Source organism: Labrus bergylta, chromosome 4 (assembly GCF_963930695.1).
Source record: "Labrus bergylta chromosome 4, fLabBer1.1, whole genome shotgun sequence".
In the NCBI taxonomy this organism is placed as follows: Eukaryota; Metazoa; Chordata; class Actinopteri; order Labriformes; family Labridae; genus Labrus; species Labrus bergylta.
The window spans coordinates 21,772,398-21,785,938 of record NC_089198.1 but is presented as its reverse complement, the minus strand read 5'-3'; the positions used below and the strand labels follow the sequence as shown (position 1 = coordinate 21,785,938).

Sequence of the window (13,541 nt, the reverse complement as noted above, 5' to 3'; positions counted from 1 at the left end):
TCTTATTTTATGAACTAAGGCTGTAATCCTCTCTATTAGTCAATGAGAGAGCTTAGTTCACTTTGTTTTTTAACATTCTGAGTTAGTTATTTTTAATGAACTACTGTATAGTAAAGTCTGTTGTGGACTTGTCTGTTTGTGATGTGACTGCAGAACTGCCCACCACTGCTACACTACGCTCTGTCCTGATGTCATGTTACTGGTTGAAATGATGATGCCCTTGCCCTTGGTTTATAGCCCTGACTAGTCTGAACATACCGAGCCCGACTAGAACATACCTCTTCATCAGGGTTACTGTTATCCTGAATGACTCGTATCCAATGCAGCATGTCGTCCCTTCCTTCTGCCTGGAACAAGTACTCGCAGTCTGATGTGGTAAGTCGCAGCACATTCTTGCGTCTTGTGTCGCTATAGGATATGTCAATAAGACAGGCCTTGATGCTGATTCGCAGTGGGTCTTCATCAGATGGCGTGGAAGCGTGAGACACTGCATCCTTCCTGTCTCTGTAGAGGGTGAGGGCTTGACCTTGTAACACAGCGTACATCTGCTTCCATGATCTCATTCCTCCACCAACACGCTACAGAGACCAAAAGAAAAGAGACATATTACACATCAATGCATTAGAGAAATATAGTTTATAGAGGTTAAGTGAAGGCATGATTATACAGGCATACCTTGTTTTTATCTGTACTGAGTTGCCTAAAATTCAGCAACCCTTCTTTGGAAGAATTAGCAAAAACATCAGAAGATGAATCCCTTCGAGATCCAGAGTCTGCAGAAGGTTTATGCCCGTCCAGAGCCTGCAACCATGAACACATGAGATTTTATTTTTAGAAAACAAGTTGACATTATTGTGACATTAAATAACTGGAGTGTGGGAGATAAAGAGGCTAAAGTATGCAACAAACATCCCTAAGCAGAATCAAACTGGAAATCCAAATGACAAGGTCCCTGGGACATCCAATTATTTTTAAACATTTCGATTAAAATTTCATTTTACAATATTCCCTCTTTTATTGACCACCTTGCTTTGCTTGTTGCTCAATGGTACTCCAATCCAATAAGTGTTTGATGTAGTAACACACTGCTCTTCAACTTCTGTTTATAGATTCTATCTTGTCTTGATTTAAATACCAGGTAAGAGTTGGAGCACTGTCAGAAAATCAAGTCTTATATCAAAGGGTACAAGCAAAAAAAATACAACTCCGAATCTGTATCATGACATTGGAAAGCTTTGCATGTTGATAGTAAATGTATATATCATCACCTTTCTCAGGCCCCTGAGACTGGGCATATGCCTACTGGAAGATCTCCTGAAGAAGGGAAAGAAAAACAGTGGAAAGATCAGAAAGATCCATAACCTTATAACCTCTACATTAATAAAAAAAAGATATAGAGCAATAATCTGATCCTAGTATGTACTCACCCTCTGCCCTCCTCCTGGTAGTTATCCAGACCTTCATCGTAGGATTTGGAGCGCTCTGTTTTGCTGGCTGTTTCAGACTCCAGCAAAGCACTTCTAAGGGACTCTATTCAGGGATAAATAATATGAGATAATGTTATTAAAACCCAGGTAAAGCGTGTTAATCACATCAATTACTCTGAAGTGACTTTGGTCTAGACAAATATTAAACAAGCAGTAATAGCAATTCCAATAATAGCAGCTGCATGTGCTAGGTTACATTTATTGACATGCTTATTAAACAGTACACCCCAAATGTAAAAAGTTCAAAGAAAAAAGGATTAGCTGGTTGAAAGAAAATAAATTGATCAAATGTTTGATCTTTTCCATGAAATGACCTCGATGATTACATAAACTTATATTAAAGTTATTTTTACTTTATTCTTTACAAACAAATTATGTGGACCCAAAGCTTTGGCTGATAAATCCATCACCTAACTCAGTCCTACCCGGTTTACCTTGGTCATGTGACAACTGACGACGAATAGGAGGGCAGGGTGAGTCTGGGCTGGAGGGACCTGTAGTTATTGATGGTGCAACCGATATGACAGCCGAGGGTGGAATAGGAGCGGCGTCCCGGTCGACACTGGGGCTGGTTGGCTCATCTATGACAACAATTAAACATTAATTGTACACACAGGGAGGAAATATGCTTTTTGTTTTATAATTCTAAATTATGTCTCTATAGACAAAATCCAGGCCTGCTGAATTTTTAATCCCCATCTCATCTATGGGATTTCAATAAAAACAAAAACAAAAATTTAAAACAGTCCCTTTGTGACACCCCTGGTAAAAGAAAAAATGCAGAAAATACATTTTTAAGCATGTTTTTTTTAAGCGAGAAGGAAGTTCTTAACTCTGGTGTACCGCCCACTCCTGGCACTTGAAGCCTGAAACTGCTCAGAGTACAAAGCTGTTCTCTGCAGCTGAGGGGCTATTGGAGCTAAATTTAAAAGAAACTGTCCTAGTTCCAGCCTGTACCCAACAGGGCAATGGAAAAGGATATCAACCCCTATAAAACACGATCTATTGGGCTACCTTCGTAAGGTTTCTGCCCATCATTGATAAATAATAATACAACACAACTTTCAAGACTTAAACCATTAGCCTCTCTTCAAAACATACAACGACCAACTTTTTCTACTATACTCTGTCAGAATACAATCTCCTTAACAAACAAAAAAGATCTGGACTCAAATCATTTTGCACAACTAGGCCCAATTATTGATGTAAAAAAGAACGAACCACTCTAGTGTCTTCAGCTGCTGACAGTTTGTGCACCAGACAGATTGTGTTAGAAACACCCGAGGGTTTCTGCCCCGGGTCCAAACTGTATTATTAAGAGGTAGTGGTCAAGACATGCTCCCTTTTTGGTCCTATTTAAAATCATCCAACACAATAATCCTCACTGTAAGGTTATAGCACAAAAGTCCTGCCTGTATGTTGGCTACATGAAACGATGGACAGGGTAACAGGAGCATATTAGGCCTGGACCATTGGGCTTTGAAACAGGCCATTGATGGAGGTCCAACAGCCAACACAATCAGAGCACTGTTCTGCTGGGTCAGGGCACCAGTCCCAGAATGGTGGTGTTGCAGCATCATCTCTGTCACTGCCTGCTTTGTCTGCACCTGGGCTGCCAGGCCGCTTTAACCATCGCGGACTACCAAAGGAGTGGCCAAAACACTGGAAAGACACAAGAGGCTGGACTCCATCGAAACCATATACATCCAACTAATATACTTTATGTTTTATTCAAAAGAGTCAACAACATTGACTTTAAAAGTGCCATAAACACAACATTACCATGTTTAACAAAGCAACTCTAAATACAATGCAGTAGACAGTTCAACAGCACACAAACCTATGCCTTCAGTTACCAACGTATTCCCATAAGGTTATCGATTTAATCAATAAAAGGTAAATACATGTCTGTTGAATGCATTACATTAAGCTTGTATATGTCACAAACTAACAACAGATTGAACTGACTGATATTAAGCGGAGCCAACAAAACTGGGTGTTCACATTTTGAGATTTGTAAACTGGTAAGTTACCCTTATTTGCCACATATGTGTAATTTATCTAACAGTCCTCAATCGACACAAATTTAACTCAGAAACTAACTTTCTCCCATGGGTCAAACTTAAACTTCCTGTACTGTTGCTGCCGGTGACCTAGTTCTACCTTCAAAGAACATAATGTTTCCTTTAAGTCCTCAAAAGCATAAGAAGGTAGGCCTTGAGAGACTTAATTTAAGTAAAACCATCAAAGTGTGTCTTTCATTTAAAAGCAACTTAGGCCAAATTCATTTCTGTATTTAGGGATGGACCATTTTTCATAAGAAGCAGCCTCGCCATACAGAAGTTATGCAAATACAACAGATAAATACATCAAAATTAACTGTTTATAACAAAATTTCCATTCTAACAGGGCTCTCTCACTTTCCCAATAACTACATTATCTTGTGTCACAAACAGCCTGGTACACAAACGAATGGAACTCACACACAAACATACAAAATACATATATGTAGAGACAGATGGAGAGAGAGGAAAAAGCACAGAAAAAGACAATAGTGAGATATCTGAACATAAAATATTCAATACATTTAAAATTCTAGCAGCTTTCCAAAAATATTTAAGAAACCCAAAAGATCCTCCGTCTGCATAATCCATTTAGCCTACAGCAATGTAACTGTAGGCACGATCTCATCAGGCAACACGAAAAACATGCGAGAGTTTCCATGAATAATGAATATTTTTAAGCTGCTGAACTTCCTATAATACATTTTCTAAAACAAGACTTTATATAGAGAAATCTTTTAAAATTTCAGACTTGTTTTAGTATGGCCATTCTCCAAACACAAAACAGAGGACTAAAAAACATGACATTTGTGATAACTGCTTTTGGAAACTGCTTTTTGAAGCCCCAAAACACCTTTTATGTGCAAAGTTACACTTGTTTTTGAGATGAAAGATATTCAATCACCAGAAAATGCACTACAGGGCCACTGAACCATAATAAAATCCATCCTGCAGAGAGACCATTCAAGAAAACAATGTATTAAAAGGAGAAAATCAATATATTCCAAAAGGCTTAAACCATCCCTCGCTCTGCCCCAGTTAAGCTGAATATTCCACAATACCTCTCTGAATGCCACAAAACCTGATTAATAACATCTTCCAAAGGAGATTAATTTATTTTTGCCCTGTATACACAAACACACACACACACACACACACACACACACACAGATATAAAATGCTGAATCAGATTAACAATGAGACTAGAGGTCAACAGGCTCTACAGCCAGATTTCCTATATCAAATCCTACACCTGTTTCTATCAGCAGCTATAAGATAGCTTCAGTTACAGCACTGCCTCATTTTACAACCAACGAGGGCAGCAAGAGTTACAACTGATTATTCTCTTACCTATGAATGGAATTAAGTCCAGAGACTCATCCAGGTTGCTGGAGCAGGAGGTGTGACGTTTTTCACCAAGGCGGCGTATGTGAATCTCTCGACGTGCATCATTGGGAAGCCAACATGCCACCACATCTGTTGTGGAATCTGCTCCGTCATCATTTACAGCCAGGATGTAGGAAGGGTGACGAAGAGGGCTGGGGTTCTTTCCAGGTGGGGGCTTCTCCCTAAGAACAACCCCTGTCACTGACGGACTTCGCCCATTGACCTGACTCTGGGAGTCTGGGTGAGGTGGTTTGAGGATGCTAGGCCTCTGAGGAATCTGTTTCGGGGTTGAGCATGAAGAAGACCTAAGTCCTACTAATGCTGGGTCTCTGCTTGCTTCAACAGGCTGCATGGATTCAGCCCGTATCCTGTTCTGGCCTGGTTGGGTAGCCCGGGCTAAATGGTTTCCTTTTACTGCAACTCTTTGGTCAACAAGAGAATGTTCAGCACTCGTGCTTTTTCCGAAATGTGACAGTCTGTCCGAAAGCATGGGTGAGGAGCGAGTCTGAAGAGAATCTTGTCCTTTAGAGTAGAGAGAGGGGTTGGGTGGCCCCCTCATGCCACCACTATATCCAACAGAAGGCCTGTAGAGCATGGCCTGTCTGGGAATAGACTGTCTGCTGGGTCTAGTACCTTGATCTGCCCTTCCACACCCTGCTCTCCTTTCAATGGGCCGAGCCAACTCTGCAGGATCAACATAGTCTGTGGAGTGAGCCCGTGCTTTGTGCATTAGGCCGTCTTGGGACACACTTCGAGGAGGCCAATTCCGGGCTTGGCTGAGTCTATCTGCACTGCTCATGCGGTCCTGTGAAGCACTGCGTGGGGCAACCTGAAAGTGGGGTGGAGGTCCATGGTATGAGCGTTCATGCGAGGTACTCCTGCGTCGTATCCCCTTGGGGACCCAGTCTCCCTGGGGAATGTGATGAGTAGGGCCAAAGGGGGTCTGACTAGCTCTCAAATTGTCCAGCCTCTCCTGGATAGTCCGACTACCATGGGAATGAATTCCTTTGTTGTCAATGTACTCCCTGTATGTTTGATAAGTGCGCCAATCAATGTTTTGATGGTTGGCAGGGTAATGAGGTGCCTGACCACTGTATGGCAGCATTCCAGGACCACTGGGGTAGCCATCAGCCTTTCGAGAGTGAGGATACTGAGCCAGTGACCCTGGCCTCCCCCTGAGAAAGACAGGATCCATAAAGTCCATCCTGTGTGCTGGACCCATGCGCCCCATATGGACTGCGTCGGGAGGAACCACCACAGTCCTAACGCTGTCGTTTCGCATGCACACTGCCATCTGGCTTTTTGGATATGGTTGAGGAGGGGGAGACGGAGGCACAGTGATCTCCTTGCGGTACCCATGGTCAGGAGGTGCTGTTGGCCCTCGGCAGACCTGCTCTGCTGAGTCTGTCGCCTGGGCCATGCCCGGAGGCTTACAGTCTATTCTGGGGTAGCATACTGGCGGAGGCTCAGGAATGTGACGTGCATTTCCACTGTAGCTGCTTTGGCCCCGGAGGTAGGCATCCTGCGAGTAGGCCTAGAAAAAGAGCAACAAAGCAGTGTTACAAAAGATATTGTACAAGCACCATTTTCAAGGGTGTGTTATATTCAACAGTGTGATACTAAATGCTTCCAGAGAAGTCAAGCGTGGTATTACAAATACTGCTGGATGCATGTGTGTGGGCAGTGCATGTTGCAGTTCGAGTGAGTGGAGGCGTTAACAGTTCAGAGGTTTCAATGGTCTTCATCTGCTTCTTATTTAGAGTTCCCATGGTAATGTTCACTGTTCCATGACAGATGATACTATTACACTATATAAGTCGAAGTTGAACATATTTTACCCTGACAGAGAGTTGATGCTTCCAACAAGAATCTTATGTTGCATCAGTTTTTCATCATTATTCACGACTCTGTTGTCCAGACAACAATGGTTGTAGCTATCCAACAAAAGTGATTTTCAATTTAAAAAGAGACATAAGATGTATGTCTTTGGAAGGAATTACCATCTTTATTACTGAAAACACTATAAGATTAATGTGGAATGGTATTCACTCAACATTTAGCCTCCCACTTTGCATTTGCAGCACAGATTGAAGCACAACCAATACACATTTGATGAATCAATCAAGAAGCCGACTCTAGACAGTACAAAATGTCTAAAAATGTCTAGAAATTACACAAAAAAAGTAGAGTAGATTTACAACATGGTAAGAGGAAGCCTGTTTCTTAATGTTCCCACCTCAGACTGATAGACTATAACCTCGGACAGACAGCAGGTCGCCCATCCCTGACAGAAAAGCGCTATATTTAGCTTTCCTGATTACCATCCAAGGTTTTGAAGACTTTAATCATTCACTGCATATATTTGTAAAATAATTTTAAAACAAAAATATCAAAGCTACAGCTTGATATGGGCGTGTAAGCCTCACTGCATTTATCTTTATCATCGAATACTGCACATACTGTACATGTGATAAAAAGACGTGTGAAGGTATGAGGACTTTGATCCTGCTGCCTAGTGTCAAACTGCAATCTTACATAAATCAGTGCTAGACTCAGATCCTCCCTTTATGAACATGAATGTGCAGGAGAGTTCAGAGGTCACTGGCCTTTATCAAGATAATGACATCTGGCACTGAGGATGAAGAAGGGGCGAGGCTTCACTAAATGCCAGCTGGAATCCAGATCCGAGCGCTCAATCTAACAGGTACTGCAGGCACAGTCCATCGGCCATTTCTAGTCTACACACTTGAATCACTAACACAGAGCTTATCATTAGACAGACAACCATGGCAACTGGATAGCAATTATGTTAAATCTGAAGACAACATCCTGTTGTGAGGATGCTGACACACATGACATATGCAAAATCAGACGACAAGCACAACATGTCAAGTACACAGCCAGCTGTTTGCTTACCAGATTAGTAGTTCCCAGAGAAAAAGGCTAGCGTTACAGCATGTGAAAACGAAAGTGTTAAGAAATCAAGAGAGAGAGGGTGGGAGAGAAAAAGATGCCAGCAAAGAAAAATGAAAACATTGTCAAAAACAGCCACGGTAATGCCTGGGCTTGACATGCTAACAGTATACTAATATGGTCCAGCAGCAGAACCTGCCATTGCCAGTCTGTCCTGGTGAGGTAGCAGGAGCAGAAGCCTGCCTCTTTTGCTGCTGTTAAGTCTCCATGGTTGTATCCATCTTCAGCCAGAATATTACGCTAACTGAGCAAGGTGCCTCCAGTCTGTGTCTCTCTCTCCCCCTCCCTCTGCTATTGCTCACATGACAGAAGCAGCAGCTGCTGATTATACATTCAGCTGTGATGGTACAGCTCACCCCTCCCTCTGCTTTCTCCTCTCTCCTTTTTCTCTTAACATCAACCTGTTCATAACACAGAGCAGTCAGCTGATTTTATCTACCGGTTTAAGCTCATCATTCAACCTTTTTTTCCCCCTGCTCTCCGTTTCCTCTTTTTTTCCTGGTGTACAGTTCCCTCCCTTTTTCTGCTCACTGGCTGTACACTCTCTCATTCTCTTTGCTAAGCAACTGCTGCCTGTCTCCGAGCACTGTGTGTGCTGCCTCCTACAGTGTAAAGTCATCTTGCTAGCATCTCTAATAATCCTCTTGTTTTATGGACATGTACATACATGGCCTCTAATGTAAAAAAGAAAAGAGAGGGAGGACTTTACACGGAAGAGGGGTGTAATAGTCAGTTGTTAATAAGAGAGGGGAAATGAACTTCTTGCATCTGTTTAAGAGTATGTGGTACTTAAATCAAATTGAATGGCTGTGTCAACAATACATATTAATTTCTAATTCTGAATACTAAGTGATTAATTGATTTACCCATCATGTTAATGAGGACTCAATCTAGACATTCAAGTTCCACAGGGGAAAATATTCAGGAAAGCAAACAGCCAAGCTCTTTCATTATATAATTTATAAACTACTGCCAGATAACAATAGGCCCTTGGGAAAAGATTCCTAAACATCCTTTCTAACCACTTAAAGTGGTTGCTATAGATATGGGACAGATGAGTGCACCTTAGCTTTGCACTGAATGTGCAGAATGCCCAGCAGCTGCCAGCAGCTGTCTGCAGCACGCATAAAAGGTTCATGAGGACATCTACAGAGCTCACAGGTATGAGGTCTTAATGCTGCTGAAGAAATGGTATTTGAAGAGATTCAAACTGCAATCAGGATCAAAATTTCGATACATTTTGTGAAAGAGTAAGGTGAAAATGAAGACAGACAAAGATTGGACTATTGATGGAAGAAAGCTACGAAAGTTACTTTTCAGGGATGAAAATTGCAGACCATTCACTTAAGGTCACATTTATGCCCAACTATATTTTTATATTGTCACAAAATGACTGCTGAAAATATGCAACATATAGGTGGGATGTTCCCACCAGATTATATTATGTAGCCATTAATAAAAATCTTTCTTTCAAAACAGAAATTGTCTGCAATTAAGAGTCAACTGAGGTTTCATTTTTGATATTCCAAAGGGTCTGATTCCACGGTATTTACACTCACACTTGACAATGATTTCTTTTTCATGAAAATGACTTTTTCCTGATGAATAATCCATTGCCTTTAGTTTAATAATTTAACATTCTGTATTTTAAGTGCATATACTGAGCTATTTTTAAACTGCTGTGGAAGTTGAGTGTCATTTCCACTTCTCTTAAATCATGGACTCTGACATCTCATGGAAAGAGCATGTCACAACAGTCATCTGATTTTGTCACACACAAAAATCTGTGCTCAAGGAGGTCCAGTCATGATAGATGATGATATACATCAGCCAAACTTTCTAAAGGGCTCCTCCAGATACATACAAATACATTTTAAAATGACTTAAGAAATTGAATTGAACATTGCGGTCAGAGTAATGACAGCAACAAAGTGTTACTCATCCGTCTAAAGTGAGAATTGTTATACAGCTTTTTAACATGTTACTGGCCTACATATGTGACCGTCTCAAGTAAAACATAACAATGGAGTAGCGTTAATCAATCCAGGATTTATGTTTATGTATATTAATATGAGAACATGTTACCAATTCAATGATGCTTTTTTGGAAATAGTATCAGCAGTGGTTTGAGGACTGAACGGCTGCTCTGGCCTGATTAAAAGGCCTAGATAGAGAGCCCAGCTGGGACAGCCATGCTCCCTGCATCTCATGACTGCTGTCCCAACGTGAACACATTAAACTGGAGCAGTCCAGTGAGATCACATATTATATAAATACTGTGGGACTGAAAAAATAGGAAAAATAGGGGAACATTGTGTGTTTAAAACTCAGCTAAAACACACATCTAAAAACATTTACAGGTGATTAACATTTAAATTCAACCAAATTTAAAAACGCTGTATGGAGGAACCTACCAGTTGGAGTATATCCTCATCTTTTGGCATCACACAAAGTTCAAGAAAGTCACCACTGTTGGGAAACAAGAGAGATTTGAATACGAGAAAATACACCAAATAACCAAAACCATCTTAAATTGTTTTAGATCTCACCTGTCCTGGATCAAGCATATAACCTCACAGTAGGCTTTCCCGATGATGCTTGCTCCATTTACCTTCACTAATCGATCACCTAAGTAATGTAAAAGAGATAGGAGTGATGGCATCAGAAATAGGGAGGGTCAATAAAACACTGTGCTTTAATTTCCCCACATCCTCCAAGACATAAAATCACTGGATTATCTATAAAACTAACAGGCACAAATAAGAACATTGTACTGGAACAACAAAGCCTGGCTAAAGCTGTGCTTCACTGCAGGGAAACTGTAATGCCACTTCCGAAAAAGGCACTACTTGCATTCTTTTTTTAGCTTCTTACACTCTAAAAAAAAGCTAAGCCAAACTAAGAGAAAGTTTCTAAATCTGTGTGACATAATTTACAGGACTGGGCCTTGGTTGCTGTAATATGGTGAGTGTACTTTTAATCCCAGTCTGTTCAAGGTTTTAGTCAGTAAACAAGGCTAATGATGATTACCTGTGCAAAGACCAGCTCCATGAGCAGGGCCTCCTTCTTTGACTTGCTTCACAAAAATAGTGTCCATTGGTTCTAGTCTATTCCGTGGTCTCCCTGATAAAGGAAAAGGGTCACTGATGTTAAAACACTTTAACGAAGCAAAACAAATTAAGCGTATAAAATACTAACGACATCCATTTGTATTCAATGTTTTTTGAAGAGAAGAGATTAAATAGTAAAGAGAATAAAACCTTAAATGTACTTCATATACTGACTAAAGAACCTCTTGCTGGTACCAAAACTGAACCTGAAATGTGAAACAACAACTACAAAACCTGTCAAGGTAATAGACTGAGACATTAAGGTGATAAATGAGAATGACTATGAAAATGAAAGAAGAACTGGCAGGTTTGTCACTAGATTTGGAGACTGTGACACAACATTCTGACAGGCCAACGCTTACCCATATTGCCACATTTTGGAAAGTCGTGGCTAATGGCTATTAATTGGTTTAGAAGTAAACTAAACTAAATAGTTGGAAATGTCCCCGCACTTCTCTTCCAAGAGAAGTGCGGGGAGAAAACCTGTTTGCTCATGCTGTTCCTGTCTCCTAGCAGCTGTATGGCTGCTAAAAAAGAAGGAAAGAGGGGGTGAGAGAGAGACTGGGAGAAGGTAGAGTGACAGTGTGTTCAGCTGCTCAACTCCCACTCTTTCCTTATAAACTGAGAAATAGCTCTGTGCACAGCCAAAGAGTTGCTCAAACCCTTCCCTCGTAGTTAACATTCTGTTAGTGAGTCAGTGCTTGAAGGCCCACAAACTGCAGTGGAAATAAAGACCAGCATCAAAACAGGTGTGATATATTTTTAAGTCCTCTAAGTTCTGTGCAACAGGTTTACCAGTTTTTAAATGCTTGTCAAGCAAGAAATACATTCCACAAAAACAATATTTTTTCACATTTTCACCTGTCATTTTTGACTGTTTTATGTTTGGAAAAAAGAGACACAGGTAAATGGGGAGCTTAATTTTGTCTGTGGTTGATCATTCAGTATTAGCAGCATTCAATAAACTTAAAAAAACATAGACACACATGTGCCTCCATTGTTCTCTCTTTCACACACGAGATTACTCGTGCAGTCTTACATCCTAAGGACTCTTATTATGTAACATTGCAAAAGGAGTAAAAAAAATAACTGCAAGACATGCTCCCTCTGGTGGTACATCAGATAGTTGCAATACTTTATCCTAAACGAAACCAGTCATAGATTCATACATGAGCCAACTTAAATACTTAAATGTACATTGGACGCAGTTTATGCCTTCCACTTGCAAGAACCGGAGGTAGTGTTTGGATCCCAAACATTTATGCATTTATAATTTGTGTTGTGCTGTTTGTCTAATTTATGAGCTATGAGTAAACGTACAAAGTGTACAATTGTGTCTTCTTTTACAGTACTCTTTATCAGTATGACTAAATGTTACTTTGCTTGAGACGGCTCTGAGTTATAAAACTGACTTCTTTTCTTTACACATAAAGCCCTGGCGCCCTAGCTGATATCTTCTTTGCTTCCTCTATAAAGCGTACATACAAATATCACCTTACTAGTATTAAATCCTTAGCATTTTTAAACAAGCACTCAGAACATTTGTAATTTGTTTATTTGTTATTTATAGGATAGAAGGGATTAATGTAAATTCCATCTACATGAGTGAAGTTCTGGGAAACAACCCTTTTTCTCCGTAAGTTTAGAATTCTCGAACCAAGAAAATGAAATCATTGCCAGATTTCCAATGCTCTGTTCCGTTTTAATAACTCGGCAAAGCTATGGGGAGTGGTTTGTTAAACTGATTGCCTCTCGTGCCAACAGCTGACTGCTTTTTATACTCATTCAATAAAAGCTTATGAAGACTTTTTTTGAAAAAGAATACAACATGCTTTTAAGTTAAAAAAAAGTATATATATATATATATATATATATATATATATATATATATATATATAAAAAAACATCAGGCCTGTATTAGCTTGTCGTTTTGGAATGATCACTAACAATAATGCCCAACAAAATGAAATATTGCAGCAATAGATAGTCAAAATGTGAAATGAGCCTGAGGTAAAGACGGCCTGTGTTTGTGTGACAGTTTGGAGAAACAACAAGGAAACACATCACAAATGTGCCCAAACTTGACCCCACAGTTGTGACATAAGAGCCATGTGTTAGGAAGAAGCAGACAAAAAGGGAATTGATGGTTGAGCAGCTCTTTGGGGGGACAAAAGCAACGGGCTCTAGATTTTGTGCCAAAAGTGACTTGAATCTGCAACTGTTTATAATTCCCTCCACCTAAACTAAAGCCCCAGTTCCAGCCGAAAATAAACAGCACCAAAGAACTTAGGCCGGATTCTGCCACCATTATGCTTCACCGTGGGTGTGCCATTCTTTTGGTGACGTGCTGTGTTGTTTTTGTGCCACACATACCTTTTGGAATGATGGCCAAAAAGTTTAACTTTGATCTCATCTGACCAGAACACATTTTCCCACACGATTTAGGGAGACCTGTACTTTGTTTTTGCATCAATTTTGGAGGGACGTTGGTTGTGCTATTTTTGAACCATATTTTCTCCACT

At 40.4% G+C, this 13,541-nt stretch overlaps 1 protein-coding gene across 3 annotated transcripts in view; it reads right to left on the bottom strand.

The window, feature by feature from the left end:
• Positions 1–13,541, bottom strand: part of arhgap21b (Rho GTPase activating protein 21b) — a 30,232-nt gene that overhangs the window by 6,609 nt on the left and 10,082 nt on the right. For 2 of the 3 annotated variants that reach the window (XM_065954074.1, XM_029278057.2), the window contains exons 5-13: positions 10,940–11,032; positions 10,459–10,537; positions 10,324–10,378; positions 4,901–6,470; positions 1,922–2,068; positions 1,428–1,530; positions 1,269–1,314; positions 676–801; positions 279–578 (exon numbers count right to left, since the gene is read on the bottom strand). In XM_065954074.1, the coding sequence (XP_065810146.1) occupies positions 279–578; positions 676–801; positions 1,269–1,314; positions 1,428–1,530; positions 1,922–2,068; positions 4,901–6,470; positions 10,324–10,378; positions 10,459–10,537; positions 10,940–11,032 (2,519 nt within the window). Of the gene's footprint in view, positions 1–278; positions 579–675; positions 802–1,268; positions 1,315–1,427; positions 1,531–1,921; positions 2,069–4,900; positions 6,471–7,852; positions 8,387–10,323; positions 10,379–10,458; positions 10,538–10,939; positions 11,033–13,541 lie in introns of those variants that run through there. The other variant, XM_065954075.1, reaches the window with a different exon arrangement.